We start from the raw sequence: 16,265 nt of genomic DNA, 5'->3' as shown, positions 1-16,265 counted from the left end.
GGTTGCCATTTAATATTTTTGATGTTTTCCCCTTCTTTCACAGATGTTTACAGCAACTTTTATTATTGGCGATGGTATTTGTTGGCCCTCTACATTTTTAAAGAAAATAGAAGCGTTAGGTTTTTTAAAGTTAACTAATGGACATTTTTCAACTTTATTTGCATGTATGCTATGCACAGAACAAACTTCATTCCAGTAAGGGTTTTAAGGAGAAAATCATGTTTTATAGTAAATTTATGCCTGTTTGTTAGTAATATATTGGTCTACTTTACTACAAGATTTAACTTTGGGTGAATTTACCTCAATTTTCTAGTCCCCATAAAGTAACAAAATTGAGGTTATTTCATTTCTTAACAGGGAAGGTGTTTGTTTGCCAGTGGCAGTCCATTTGGGCCAGTGAAACTCAGCGATGGGCAGCTCTTTACCCCAGGTCAAGGAAACAATGTATATATTTTTCCAGGTAAATGCCACATTATTTGTTATAGAGTAATAATTACATAAAAATACTTCATGAAATTCTTTAGAATTTAAGATTAAAACGAACAACAGGATTTTGGTATGAATGTACAAGGAAACTCGAGGAATTCAGTGCTCTGTTTCCACTGAAAATTTATTTATTCATACCTTTAAACTTGTTTTTATTATAGAAATAATGTAGTACATGGTCATAAAAATGCAGAAGGAACAGAATGGTTTAAATATTTAACCCTCTTGATCTCCTCTTGGTACCTCCTTATCACGCTTCTCAGCTATAACCACTGTCACTGGTTTGCTTTGAGCTTTTCTGGCAGTGACCATCATGACTGATACACTGATCTCCCCTTACCTTGATTCTTCCAACTCCAGACTGTATGTGTGAACTTCCCCCTGTGAAAGAGAAGCAATAGTACACACATACCTCCTAACACCTTGCTTCCTCTCTCCCTCCCAATTTGTGTTACTGCTTTTAGTTTTCCTAGTAGTTACCACCTCAATTTTGGTTAGTTAATAATTGTGGAGCAGTTTTCTTTGACATTTGCGTCCTGTTCTGTTGTTTTCCATGCTCGTCTACGGATGGATTCTGAAATTACGTGATTATGTCATTCATGTCTAAACAAGAGGGTGATTTGATAAATATAATGGAACATGCCATTCTACATCACAAAATTTTTACGCTCAGAGTCTTTGAAGTGTCAAGTATAATGAATCCTCCTTTAATTTCTTGCCAGCTTTCTTCGTTTCTCCTTGATCCTACTCCACAACAAACTGCTTCTTGTGTCCCGTGTTCTTATTCTTCTCTCGTGTGCATGTGCACTGTTCTTCTCTGTCTTGGTCTCATTTTTCTGGAATACATCTTTGAGTAAGTTTTTTTTATAAAGCATGGACAAAAACTTCCTGAGTTTTTACATATCTGAAAATGTCTTTATTTTGTCCTCTTGCTTGATAGTTTAGTTGAGTAGAGATTTATAGATTCAAAGTCGTTGTCTTCAGACCTTTGCAAACATTTCTCCATTCACTTTTCGTGGCCAGTGTTGCTGATGAGAAATCTGTTAGTGAGATTCTCATTCCTTTATACATACTAGCTTTTTCTCCCTAAAAAGGTTTAAAATTTTTTTCTTAATCTTTAGATTTCTGAAAGGTTAGTGGGAAGCATCCAGGTTTGGGCTTATTTCCATTTATTATGCATTTCTGTAGGCAGGCCAATTCACTGTATTGTCTTTTACAAAGGACTTTTTTGGTTTTTGTTTCTTTCTGTTTTTCCCTTATGGAACTTATTTTAGACCATGGTCAAATCCCTGTATTGTCCTTGACTTGTAAATTTTATTTCATATTTTCACCTCTGCCTTTTTTATTCCATAAAATGGGGGATTTCTGTAGTGTTCATTTGTTCATCTGTATCTGTTCTGGTTTTTAGGACTTATGGTATATGTTTTGTTTCAACAGTCTTTTTTCTTTTTATTATGGAAAATTTCAAACATAGACAAAAGTAGAGGGAAGAATGAAGTCCCACGTTCCAGTCTCACACATTTTAGCAGTTACCAACATGTAGCCAGTCTTATGTAATCTATGTTCCTACCCACTCCACCTTCCCTGAGCTATTTGAAGCAAATCAGAGACATCCTATAATTTCATTAATAACTACTTCAGTATGTATCTCTAAAAGAGTAAATTTAAAAAAAAAAACATAACCATAATACTGGTATCACACCAAAGGAAATTAACAGTGATTGCTTAATATCATATATCATCAATTCAGAAAGTTGAAGTGTTATTTTTGTATTCCCATACCTTTTTAAATCCTAGAATCACTCTTTTTTAATAGCCACTTTTATTTTTTTTTAAGATTGCAGTATCCTTTCTGATCTCTCCAGAGAGTTAATTAAGATTCTTTTAAGTATTTCTTCCTTTGTTCTGTTTATTTTCCATAAATTTCTGGTTATCCTTAGTTGTTTATTCATTTTAATGAAAGACTATGTAAAATAGGAATTTGGTATGAATTTCCTTTGTACTTGTGTCTTTCTCCTTGAGGGCCCCTCCTGGAATAGCTGACAGCAGGGTCTTAACTAAGATTTCATGACAGGTAGATTTATACCATACATAGGCTAGCATCAAGCAGGCATGTTATAACTGTTATCAAAGTAAAGATGTTTAGCCTGTGAATATCCTAGTGCTTTTGTATGTGAACTTCCCTCATTTTCCCCCGTGTAGTTGTGGTTGTCTAGAGTTCTGCCCCGATTGGCTCTTGACCCAGCATCTATAGTAGAAACTCTCCTGTCACTGATGATCTCTTTCTAGAACTTGATAATGCTCAAAATCAATCTACTCCATCCAACAATATTTCTATGGCATAAAGGCATAAGAGCATGGAAGAGCATTCTTTTCTGCTGATTTTAACAGCCATTTTTATATCATATTTGACTAAGAAGGAATTTGGCAATTGATTACTTTTACACTACACTTCAAAGTCCTAACTTTGTTAATAACAGTAATTAGCAATATAAATTTAGAGGTAAAAATGACGTGGTAATGGAGGTTAAAATGGGCTTAAAACAAGGAGGATTGGCCTAAAGTCTGTTAATAAAGCAATTAAAAACTTAAGGTTCTGGTACTGTTTGAATTACCTAGTCCAGCAATTATAATGACTGGATGATATAACCACAACAATAAAACCTTAAAAGGGTCAAAATGCTAATAAGATGCTGACTAATAAAATATTGGAGAATTCTGGATCAAGATTAGGGAGAGGAGTAAGCCCAGAGGTGAACCAGCATTTGAAGGAGTTTTGCACTGCAAGCATTCTCTGATCAGGAAGGTGGCTGAGAGCTAAAGCTGTACTTTTCGTGGAGGGAAGACAAGAGCTGGAGTCTGGCACCTGCCAAGGATGGGATCCTAGTGAACCACCTCCCATTTGGGGCTGAAACTCTCAAGAGCTGGCCCTTGGAATATGGGTGGAGTTTGTATATGCCATCAGTGATCTAGAAAACCTCAAGCCTTTGCTTTGGCCTGCCAGTGCCCACAAGTCCTTGGCAGAAGCAAACAGAAATCTTCTCTGGAATTAGATAACACTATGCTAGCCTTCAAGTTACTTTTACAAATAAGTTTTCAAATACAACCCCAGTTAAAAAATAAAAGATAATGAGACATTTGAGGGAAACAATAGAAAGAATAAACAAATGGGACTTCATCAGACTAAAGAGCTTCTTCAAGGCAAGGGAAAACAGGATTGAAACAAAAAAACAGCCCACTAATTGGGAAAAAATATTTACAAGTTATTTATCCGACAAAGGGTTAATCTCCATAATATGTAAAGAACTCACACAGCTCAACAACAAAAAATCAAACAAGCCAATCAAAAAATGGGCAGGGGACATGAACAGACATTTCTCCAAAGAAGAGATACGTGAATGGACACATGAAAAGATGCTCATCATCACTAATCATCAGGGAAATGCAAATCAAAACTACACTAAGATACCACCTTATACCTGTTAGAATGGCAAAAATATCCAAAACCAAGAGTGACGAATGTTGGAGAGGCTGTGGAGAAAAAGGAACCCTCACACACTGTTAGTGGGAATGCAAACTGGTGCAGCCACTATGGAAGACAGTATGGAGATTTCTCAAAAAGTTAAAAATAGAAATACCTTATGACCCAGCCATTCCCACTACTGGGTATCTATCCTAAGAACCTGAAATCAGCAATTCCAAAAGTCCCATGCACCCCTATGTTCATCGCAGCATCACTCACAATAGCCAAGTCATGGAACCAACCTAAGTGCCCAGCAACTGATGATTGGATAAAGAAGATATGGTATGTATATACAATGGAAAACTACTCAGCCATAAAAAGGGACAAAGTCGTCCCATTCACAACAACATGGATAGACCTTGAGGGTATTATGTTGAGTGAAATAAACCAGACAGAGAAAGACGAACTCTGTATGACTCCACTCATAGGTGGTAGTTAATATATAGACAAAGAACTGATCGGTGGTTACCAGGGGAAGGGGGGGGGGGTGTGGGGGGAGGGCACTAGGGGTGAAGTGGTGTACCTACAACATAACTAATGATGTACAACTGTAATTTCACAAAGTTGTTAACTATCATAATCTTAATAAAAAAAAATTTTTAAGCTTAAAAAAAAAGATAATGAGACATATAAAGCAGCAAGACAACACAAGCCAAAAGTAGCAGAAACAACTAGAAAACTCTGGAACTCTAGATATCAGACAAGTGCTATGAAGCAAATATGTTTTTATGTTTACGGAGATAAAAGTCAAGCTTTAAAAATTCAGCTAAGTAATACTAAAATCTAGAATTGAAAAATACAATAAATTAAGAACTCAGTGAATGAGGTTTATAGCAGATTAGACCAAAGAGAATTAATAAACTTGAGGATAGACCAGAAGAAAGGATCCAGAGACCAAAAAAGGAAAATATAGGAAAACAGGTAAGATATATTCCTTTAATCGATAGGCTTTTAATTGAAGTCCCAACAGAAGAGAGTGAGAATGCAGCAGAGGCAGTATTTGCAGGCCTCGTGGCTGAGAATTTCTTAGAACTGATGAATGTCATCAATACACAGTATTCAGGAAGCTCAGTAAAACCCATGCAGGATAAATAAAAAGAAACCCACACTTAGGAATATCATTGTGAGGCTTCAGAAAATAACAAGGAGAAGACTATGCGGCCAGAGCAAAAAGATTTCCTTCAAGAAGCAACTGGTAGAATGACAACTGACTCCTCCACAGGACAAGATGCCAGAAGGCAGTGGAATGAGCTATTTCAGTTGCTCAGACAAAATACTAAGCTGGAGTTCATTACACAGTGAAAATATCTTTCAAGGATTAAGGCAAAATGAAGACATTATTAGAAAAACAGAGGATTCACCACCTGCAGACCTGTGAGAAAGGAGAAGAAATTCTAAAGAGTGTTCCTTAGGTAGAAGAAAAATAACCCTAGCTAGAAGCTCAGAGATGTGGAAGGAATGAAGAGCCAAGAAAGTTGTGAATCTGTGAGTTAAACAAAATGAATGTTGTATATAGAGAGCAAAACAATAAAACGTGGGATTTTGAAAAATACAGAGACAAAACTAAAATACACAATAGTAATAGCCTATCAGTTAAATAAACTGTTACAAGGGACTTGCATTGTCTGGTAGGAGGGTACATTAAAACTAACATGGAATTTTGACAAGGGTGCATCTTACAAATTTTAGGATAATCACTAAAAGAAAAACTTCCAAACTTCGGTAAGAGAATGTTAGGGTAGGAAATGAAATGATTAAAAACAAAATTCAAAAGGCAAGAAGAGGAAAAGGAACATAGAATAGACAAGTCAAATATAAGAATACAATAGATGTTGCCCCATTTAAGTAACCACATTAAATATAGATGGAACAAATGCTCTACTTTAAAAGATATATATATTATCTGAAAGCTAGATCAAAATAAGAGGCTATTAACCACCTGATCTTCTTCCCGTCCCTGGTTAATTGGGTGACCGTATTTCCCCATTCTGGTCAAAGATTGTTGCAATACTTTTTTTTTTTTTTTTTGAGGAAGATTAGCCCTGAGCTAACTACTGCCAATCCTCTTCTTCTTGCTGAGGAAGACTGGCCCTGAGCTAACATCCATGCCCATCTTCCTCCACTCTACATGTGGGACGCCTACCACAGCGTGGCTTTTGCCAAGTGGTGCCATGTCCATACCCGGGATCCAAACCGGCAAACCCCAGGCTGCCAAGAAGCAGAACGTGCGAACTTAACCACTGCGCCATGGGGCCGGCCCCTGTCGCAATACTTTTTGAATAATTTAAAACAGAGAATTGCTAGACTGGGAGACACCAGACATAGTTGAGGACAGAGGTGCCAGAAAATAGGGAGATTAAAAGCCAGGTGACTCCAGCGATGCTCAGAGTGGGCAGGCTCCATCCTGGTGCTCATAGCTAACAATCATTTTTTTAGTTCCTAACCCTTATATATGAGAAACACTAAAAGACTGCTAGTTATCTAAGGAAAATCTCTAATATGAACAATTTCTTTCATAAAAGAGACTAAAGTAGACAAATAGAAAAAAGCAGTTTAGGAAAAGGGGCCGGTCCTGTGGTTGAGTGGGTAAGTTCACGTGCTCTGCTTCGGCAGCCTGGGGTTTGCTGGTTTGGATCCTGGGCGCAAACCTACACAACGCTCATCAATCTATGCTGTGGCGGCATCCCACATAGAAGAACTAGAGAGATGTGCAGCTAGGATATACAACTATGTACTTGGGCTTTGGGAAGAAAAAGAAAAAAAAGAGGAAGATTGGCAACAGATGTGAGCTCAGGGCCAACTTCCTCACCCAAAAAAAAAAAAAAGCATACCAATAAAAAGAAAAAAGCAGCTTAGGAAAATATAAGGATTATGTGGGGAGAAGAAAAGTTAAAAAATAAACTATCCGTGTCCTCATAGAGACAAAATATTATATTCCAGAAACAAGACAGGATTTTATTTTTTTTTTAATTAGAAAACAAAAATGAGCTCTTGAAAATGAAAAGTTTGATAGCAGAAGGATTATAAAAAACAAGTTGAGGGGCGGGCCCCATGGCTGAGTGGTTAAGTTCACACGCTCCGCTTCAGTGGCCCAGGGTTTCCCTGGTTTGGATCCTGGTGCGGACATGGCACTGCTCATCAGGCCATGCTGAGGCGGCATCCCACATAGCTGAACTAGAAGGTCCTACAACTAGAATATACGACTGTGTACTGGGGGGTTTTGGGGAGAAGAAGATGAAAAAAAAGATTGGCAAGAAATGTTAGCTCAGGTGCCAATCTTAAAAAAAAAAAAGTTGAAGTCACTTAGAAATTGAGCAAAGAACAGGAGATGGAAAACAAAGAAAAGAAGAAAATTAGAGGACTAGTCCAGGAGGTACAATATCAGAAAACAAATTTCAGGGAGAAAGAACAGAAAAATGGAGGGAAGGAAATTATTAAAGACTTCATGAACATTTCTCAAAACTGAAAGACCCAAGTTGCCAGATAGGAAGGGCCCACCCACCAAGTGCCAAACATGGTGGGTGAAAGTAACCCACCTTAAGGCACATGATTGTCACAATTGCAGAATGTTAGGTACAAAAAAAAAAATCCTACACACTCCCAGAGACACAACAGAAAGATCATCACTGAAAAAGGATCTGGGATCAAATTGGCATTGGACTTGCCAGCAACACTGGAAGCTAGAAGGTATTGGAATAATGCCTCACAGTTCTGAAGGAAAATTATTTCCAAACTAGAATTCGAAACCCAAGCTATCAAATGAGTGGAAAGTAGTAAAAAAAAAAAAAAAGGGGGGGGGGGAAATGCAGGATTTCAAAAAATGTATCTCCCATGCACTATTTTTCAGAAAACTACGGGAGAATATATCCTGCCAAAAAGAGGGAGTAACCAAAAACTAGGAAGAAGCAGGATTTAGGAAATGGACCCAACTTGGAAAGAAGCAAAGAGAATCCCCATAAAGATAAAGGGATTTTCCAGGATGACAACTCTGTATGTGGGCTGGAGAGCCGCTGGAGCAGATCGGAGTTTCAGCAGAGATTTATTCTAGAGAATGAAATTAGAGAATCTGTGAGGTGGCTGAAATAGTAGAAGATTTAGACCATTGAGTGAGAGTCTCAGCGTGAAATAATTTTAAGTGCTGAAAACTCAGAGGAACCTACAGCAGGACAGTAACTTCAGGAAGATAAAAAGTTACAGCAGAAGAGGGAAAGTAATCATGATACACTGTTACTACATGGCTCGGCTGCGAGTAGCATTTATGAAGTCATAATAATATAAACATTGAGTATGGACTCAACTCAAATTATGCTCTAACTGTATTGGGAAGAAGGGAGAAGGCTGGAAACATGAAAGAAAGCTAAATGCTTATTTTCCACAGGAAGGAGTCAGTGAGTCAAAAGTCAATGAGAAGAATATAAGCAAGCTGTCTGAGCGAGAGAGAGAAATACTAAAATCATCAGCTGAAAGAATTGAAAGCGTTTGCCTCTGCACAGCAAGCAATGGAGGGTTGGAGGCGGGCTGGGGATGGATGTTTTGTGTAACAAGTGTTAATGAATTGGATTCATTTGAATTTTATTAAATGTAGAACTAAATTGAGAAAACCCATTTGGTACTTCTCAAGTTATTTGTTGTAGTAGATAATTGTAACAGTTAAAGATCATTTGATTTTTAACTCTCAGATTTCTGTTTTCTCTTGGCTGCTTTGTTTTGGGGTGGGGACGGGGTACTGTTAGGGGTGGTAGTGAGTTACCATTAATTTGCTTTAAATGGAGGAATTTATTTGGCTCCTTTCATAATTTGAAAAGTAACCTGACTAAATAAACTATTTAAAATGTGTTCTAGGCGTGGCTTTAGCAGTTATTCTCTGTAACACCCGGCATATTAGTGACCATGTTTTCCTGGAAGCTGCAAAGGTAAATGTTTTAAATACTGTTTGGTTATTTTATAAAGGATGAATTATAGAGATGAATGGATCTTAATTAAAAGCAGAGAGAGAATGGGTTAAATCTGCCTTATGAATGGAAAGGAAGTTACTCATCTATTGCTTTTTTGATCTGCCCATCTACTTTTGCATAGAATTACTTTTTTTCAAATGTTTGAGTGTAAGCTAGGAATCCTTTCATATTTCTAACACATATACTATACTTGTATTATAGATATCTGAAGGTAGCATTGTGACAATAGATAAACTATAACTCTTTTTTTTTTTTTTGAGGAAGATTAGCCCTGAGCTAACATCTGGCACCATTCCTCCTCTTTTTGCTGAGGAAGATTGGCCCTGAGCTAACATCTGTCCCCATCTTCCTCTATTTTGTGTGTGGGACGCTTGCCACAGCATGGCTTGATAAGTGGTGCTAGATCCATGCCTCGGATCCGAACCAGCAAACCCTGAGCCGCCAAAGCAGAACACACCAACTTAACTGCTACACCACTGGGCTGGCCCCAACTCCTTACGTTTTTTTAATAGACAATTACTGGTTTATTTGGAGTGCTGGCCTATTGGAGTTTCCAGACTTTGCGATGAGTTTTGAAGAACTCACATTAATACAAATGTTAACGTCTCTTTTCGTGTGGCTATTGTAATTACAGCAAACCTTCTTCGTATTAAGTAGAATATGTCAATAAGTCTTTACATCTGGTTGTTTCTTTATTGTTAGTAATGAACAGTTATTAAAACTGTTCTGCAGTGGTTTAAGTGTATTCCTGCTAGAAAAAGGGAGAATTATGATACCTGTATTATTCTCTGCTCCCCCAACCCTTCTTACCATTTTATTAGGTCCTCTTTATTCTGTGTTATTTAAACAAAAGTAAAATGTTGTTTTTTCCTCCTCAGGCACTGACAAGTCAATTGACAGATAAGGAGCTCGCTCAAGGGAGACTCTACCCACCACTTGCTAATATTCAGGAAGTTTCTATTAACATTGCTATTAAAGTAAGTAATAATTTATACCTCTTCACATAAATTTTAATGGTGTTTTCTTATGCAGTAACACAAGCTTATTAGAGAAAAATCTGAAACATTTAGAAGGTGCAAAGCAGAAATTTTAGGTCACCTATATTCTTACTACCAGAATGTAACCCATATTATTATTTTGGATTTGGTGCTTCTAGTCTTTTTTCTTCCCAGGTACGTAGATATACACACACATGAACAGTCAACTGTGCCTATTTTTATAGTTGGTTTCTCACTGCACTTTTTTCCACTTAATATGTTATGAGCCTTCTCCCGTGTAAATGAATAATAACTGCCAAATTATTGTTAAATATTTCAGGAAAAAAGTACTGATTTACATTGCACCTGTTAGGTGTGAGTCTATCTGTTTTCCCACACTTTTGCCAGTACTTAGAATTATTATTTTTTTAATCTTGCATATTTATTAGGTGAAAGTATCTCATTTTTATTTAAAGCATTTACTTTATTATTAGATTGAAAAATTTTTGTGTTCCGTGAACAATTGCATTTCTCCCATGAACTGCTCCTTCATGACCTTTGCTTGTTTCTATAGTATGACGTTTGTATTTCTACTTTCTGATACTGATTTATAAGGGCTCTTTATTAAGGGTAGTGATCCTTCTGTTTGCTCTGGCACGGGCATTTTCCCATTTGTTATTTATTTTAACTTTCAGAATTGTTTGACATGGATTTTTCAAAGTATTTTTAATGGAAAGATCTGTTGTTTCCTCATCTTTTATGAATGTTAGTGCCTTCTCCCACTCCAATATCATATAAATATCTACCTGCATTTTTTAATAACATAAAGCTTTTTTTTTTTTTTTTGGTGAGGAAGTTTTGCTCTGAGCTAGCACCTGTTGCCAGTCTTCCTCTTTGTTTTTCTTTTGCTTGAGAAGATTAGCCCTGAGCTAACACCTGTGCCAGTCTTCCTCTATTTTGTATGTGGGTCACCACCACAGCATGGCTTGATGAGTGGTGTATGTCCATGCCCAGGATCCGAATCTGCGAACCTGGGCTGCTGAAGCAAAGCATGCTACTACGCCATAGGGCCGGCCCCAATATAAAACTGTTTAATCCCTCTGATAGTTATTTTAGCGTATGATGTGGGACAGAACCATTTTTTTTCTGAGTAGTTAACCACTTGCCCCAGCACTAATTGATTGAGAACCCTCCTTTTAACATAAAATTCTTGATTCTCTTACTGGGATTCTGTTCCTGACCATATTTGGCTATTACTAGGCACTGTTTTAATTATTATAGTATGTATAATGTGTATTATTTGATACTATATATTTCCCATCACTCTGGTTTTTCAGTATTTTATATTCTAAACTGTTTATTCTTTTGGTTGAATTTTTCTATCAGTTTTTAATTCACAGAAAACTGCAACTTTGTATGAAACTGTCACATTTATAAATTATTTTTTATTTTCCTAGATATTTAAAAAATTTTGTTATTCTTTATAATAAAGACTTTTCTTTCCATATGTATTTCCTTGCTGGTCATTTCTAATATATAAGGAAGGTATTAATTTTTATGAATTTACTTGATAACTAATTTCTTTGAACAATCTTAATTCTTTTAATAGTTCTCAGTTAATGCTTTTGGCATTGTTGAATCATCTGTGAATAATTTCTTTTTCTCTTTTTAATATATGTAAGCTTTTTTTTCCGCTATCTTACTAAATTAGTTGGTATTTAAGAGCAATTTTAAGCAATTGGGTTGATAAGGGCATCCTTATATTTTAATATTAAATGTAATGCTAGCTTTTGATTGAAATAAGTATTTATCTTTTTAAAGAAATAGACTTCTATTCCTAGTTTACTAAGATTTTCTTAAACATCAGCATTAGATGTGGAATTTATCAACCACATTTTTGACTTAGATACTGATGATCATAAGATTTTAACCCTTTGACTATTAATATTATTATTGCATTATTTTAATACCCATAAACTAAGCAAAGATTGGGAATTGGTAAAGGATGATATGTTAAGGAAATAGCAGCCAATCCAGTTGAGCTGGAGTCTGAGTATAGGTAGGAAAATGGTAGAAGACAAGGCTTGAAAGTTTTCTGAAGGCTGGCTCGTACAGATGCACAAGTGCCAGACTAAGGCATCTGAATACCTTAGTATTGCAGAACAGCTGAGGATTTTAGAGTCTAGAATTAGGATGAATAGAGTCCAGTTTTAGAATTTATAGAATTATATTGCAGGTGGGATAGATTTTGGAAGATATCAGTCAAGAGATTACTGGTGTGTCCAAATGAAAGTTAGTACATGAGGAATAGAAGATGTGTGCTTGGGGTTGGTATAGGAGCAGAGCCCAAGGATCCTGTCTCTTCCCCCTTCCTGGGGGGTAGACAGTTTGCTCCTTCCCTCCTGGCTTAGGGCTTTCATTTTTAGGAACAAGGGGTCAGGAGAGTAGGCAGTATTTTGTGTCTGTCCCCCAACCCAACCCACAGCCACTGAGCCTCTCCTTATAGGCGCCAGTCACCTCCTGCATGCCTACATGACCAAGGAGAACTCATTCTGATCTTCTTGCCCCCAACCTTTTTTGTGGGCACAAATATGTTTCCTACAATAGATTAGGAAATAATTGAAACATTTTCCCATCACAAAACAGTGAGATTGAGCTCCCGGGGCCAAGGATTATTTTTAATAACCAACATTTTTTTGTAAAGTTTTCTTCTAGAAAGCTAAAATAAACTTTAGTAGTGGTTACCATTTGGAATAGGAATTAAAGGAGGAGGAGAAAGACAATTGTTTGGATTCTTTTTTTTTTTTTTTTACCATGTGTCACTACATTTTTTTTTTTTTTTTTTTTTTTTGTTTTTTTGATGAGGAAGATTTGCCCTAAGCTAACATCTGTTGGCAATCTTCCTTTTTTTTTCTTTGCTTGAGGAAAATGAGCTAACATCTGTGCCAGTCTTCCTCTGTTTTTCTGTATGTGGGATGCCTCCACAGCAAGGCTGATGAGTGGAATAGGTCTGTATCCAGGATCTGAACCTGTGAACCCAGGCCGCCAAAGGGGAGCATGCAGAACTTGAACCACTGGGCCATGGGGCTGGCCCCTACATTTTTTTTTTAAGTTAAAATAAAACCATAACTAGAGAACTTACTGTATGACAGTTACTGTGCTACGCTGTGAGGAAGCTTCTCATCCAACCTCATTTTACATCAAAACTGAGGCTCAGAGCGTTGATCTCACCTTCAGTCAAGGTTTGTGTCTTGGTTACAAAGATCGGAAATCCCCTCAAGCCAGTTTAGGAGGGAAGTGATCTAGATTAACTGTTTAGGGTCTGGGATCTGGAATCAGAATGCTTTGGATTTGAAACAAACAGTTTGAAGCTGTTTGGACAGTGAAAAACTGCTCGAAACAGTTAAGCTCTCACTTAACTACGTTGGGCAAGTTACTTAAACTCCTCATACTTTGGTGTCCTCGTGTATAAAATGAGAATAATGGTAGTACTTGCGAGGATTAAATGAGATGTCCACGTAAAGCACGGAGAACATGCCTGGCACTCAGTGGGGGTGGTGAGCTGCCATGTACAGGTTCTAGCCCTCACTTCACTCGACATTATAGTTCGTATCCAACACCTGATTTATAATCATCTCCATGTCTCTCAATCCAAATTCTAGAGCAAAAACATCTGGCTCCCTTTGGGTTAGGATTTCACCGCAGTCCAGTCAGTTATGACCGGGAAGTCAGTCTCCTACACAGCGTTTCCGCCGGGCTGTGGAGGAGGCACATGGGCTGGGCAGGTTACCCACGTAGGTCTGCTCGCCTGACACAGAGGAGAGCTTGAAATTGTTTGTTGCAGTGAAGTGTTGAGCAACTGCTAATAATTCTGCGGGAGACAGGAGACTTTAAAACACCTCGAACTTATGGTGAGATCACAGATTTTTATTTCATCTTTTAAACTTTTAATAGTTTCTGAATGCTTTGAAATGAGTCAAAGTAATGTTATTTTTTACTTGGAAAAAAAATACCATTCTTCTACATTTATTTCTATGTTTTAATAGTACTTTCCTTCTCAAATAGGTTAATACTCAGAGCCTACACAGTAATCTTATTTATTTTTCAGGTTACAGAATACCTATATGCTAATAAAATGGCTTTCCGATACCCGGAACCTGAGGACAAGGCCAAATATATTAGAGAAAGAATCTGGCGAAGTGAATACGATTCCCTGCTGCCGGATGTGTATGAATGGCCGGAGTCTGCATCGAGCCCTCCCCAGATAACGGAATAGAAGCACGCCCACTGATGAACACTTCCCATGCTTCAGAGGACTGCGTTTTTTAGACAAAAAGAGATAATGTTCTCAAATTCACGTTTTTTTCTGTGTTTTGTTCTCCCCCGCCACTTTGCCTGACTTAATTTTTCCCACGAATCTACACTTCTTTAGGGGGTATATGTGTTGACTACGTTGTTCATGCCCACCAGCACCCTGCAGTCAAATCACTAGAATGCTTTCCTTCTGATTTGTAATTCATCCCACATCGAAGAGATGTTAAAAATGTATCTGTGAATATCTTCTCTTGTGCTCTGGTTCACGCTTGCCAAAGTATTTGCTATTTACATAATAGGGACTCTTCTCTCTCTCAGCTCTTCTAGGGCTACTAAAATCAAAATTTACCCCTGTGGATATGGGTACAGAATTTTGAGAGGCCAAATTTAACCAAATTCTAAGGACAAATTGTCAGTATCTAAAAGTGTTCTTTTATTTCTGCTTCATTTTACCTTCATGCTCTGAAATTCCTTTCCCGTAGAGAGATGTAGAGAAATATGAAAGGTCTACCCTATTTATTTTCTGGAACAAAATTGAGGATTAACTATAATGTGAGAGAGAAATGGGAACTACTGCTACCTTTAGACAAATAAAATAGTCATTGTTTTCGACAGTGTATAAAAATCATAGTGTAACTTTTTTATTTAATAAAGGTGACATCTTAAATTTAATTGCTTCAATTACGCTGTTTCATTGCCCAGCTAGAAATATTTTCATTTTCTTTATTTCTAGATAATACTAAGGAGCAGGGTACAGGATACCTATTGCATAAATTATGACTGACATCCTGTGACTTTTAACAAAGTAGTCATGTGTTTCACATCTAAACGAGTCCTGCTTAGCTGGAGATGCTCTCCCCCTATTCCAGTTGTGCTGCTGTTCATTACTTGAGATAATTTTGGAATGTTGCTATGATACATCCCTTTGAATATCAGTAGTGACAACTCTTTCTCCTTTGAGGATGGATTTAATTTTTTGAAACCAGCAAAATTAATTTAGAGCTAAGTGGGGATGAATAAGGTAGGTGTTCAGACTAGGAAATGCCATCTTTAATCTCAGTAAAATGGATAATAATTGGCTAGTGAGACCAGTTTTCTTATGTGGCTTACATATTGGAGAGTTCTAAAGGAAAATCCAAAAGCATTTTGAGAAGAAGAAGTATTGCTGTAAATGTGCCTAACATAGTTGCTTTGAGGGAACAAAGTTTTCAAATGCTCATTGTAGAAATTAACTACAAGAAATTATTCACAGCTGTGTATCACCATGTACATTATTTGGTATTTCTCTTTCTCTTAAAATTAAGAGGTATTTCCTCTTAATTTTACTAAGATTTTTGTTTATTAAATATGTCCAGTACAGTTTTTATGGAAACTTTAAATATTTTAAGGAAAAAAGAAGACCAAATGGCATATAGCCTACTTATTTAAATAAGACAGAAATCTTTTATCTATATATATTTTAAAAGCTGCCTATTCTCAATATGTGTTATTTACCCACCAGTATCTTAACAAGTAACAGTTCCTGGATGTAAATTAAAGAAAAAAATGTTTAATAGTTCAGCTAAGAATACAGGCAGGAACTATCAGCATGGGGGCAGGGGTGGCATAATGGCATCAAATTGGAAAAGAAACTAAAACATTTGGACCCTCTATGGAAACTTAACCCAGCAAGAAAGTAATTATTTTGAAAAACAGCAATGGAGAGTCATTTTCATTCTTTTGAATAAGGAAGAAATTCTGTAGATTAGTCCATCAAATTATTTAGTAGGGAAAAGTGAGAGTACATGTTTTTCTAATCTGGCACCACCACCTGTAGTGTGAACAAAAATTGGATTAACTAGTGAAGTAAGGTTTATTGACTATAATGGGAAAAGTGTGAAAAGATTTTGGTTACAATCTTTTTAAAGGATGGATCCTTAACCAGGAAGTTGCCTTAAAATCACCATGAAGCTTCTTTAAAATGCAGATGCCTCTGCTGCCTCCCTGCAGGCCCCCTGGACCACCAGGGGC

At 36.9% G+C, this 16,265-nt stretch overlaps 1 protein-coding gene across 1 annotated transcript in view; it reads left to right on the top strand.

Annotated features, from left to right (window-relative positions):
* The window catches only part of ME2 (malic enzyme 2), a 55,105-nt gene extending 40,178 nt beyond the window's left edge, over positions 1–14,927 (top strand). The window contains exons 13-16 of the mRNA XM_046672153.1: positions 358–460; positions 8,852–8,922; positions 9,843–9,941; positions 14,050–14,927. Of these exons, the coding sequence (XP_046528109.1) occupies positions 358–460; positions 8,852–8,922; positions 9,843–9,941; positions 14,050–14,217 (441 nt within the window). The 3' untranslated portion in view covers positions 14,218–14,927. The remainder of the gene's footprint in view (positions 1–357; positions 461–8,851; positions 8,923–9,842; positions 9,942–14,049) is intronic.
* Positions 14,928–16,265: the final 1,338 nt, after the last annotated feature.

This window comes from Equus quagga, chromosome 9 (genome assembly GCF_021613505.1).
Source record: "Equus quagga isolate Etosha38 chromosome 9, UCLA_HA_Equagga_1.0, whole genome shotgun sequence".
NCBI classification, from domain to species: domain Eukaryota; kingdom Metazoa; phylum Chordata; class Mammalia; order Perissodactyla; family Equidae; genus Equus; species Equus quagga.
This window is presented reverse-complemented; position numbering and strand designations above follow the sequence as displayed.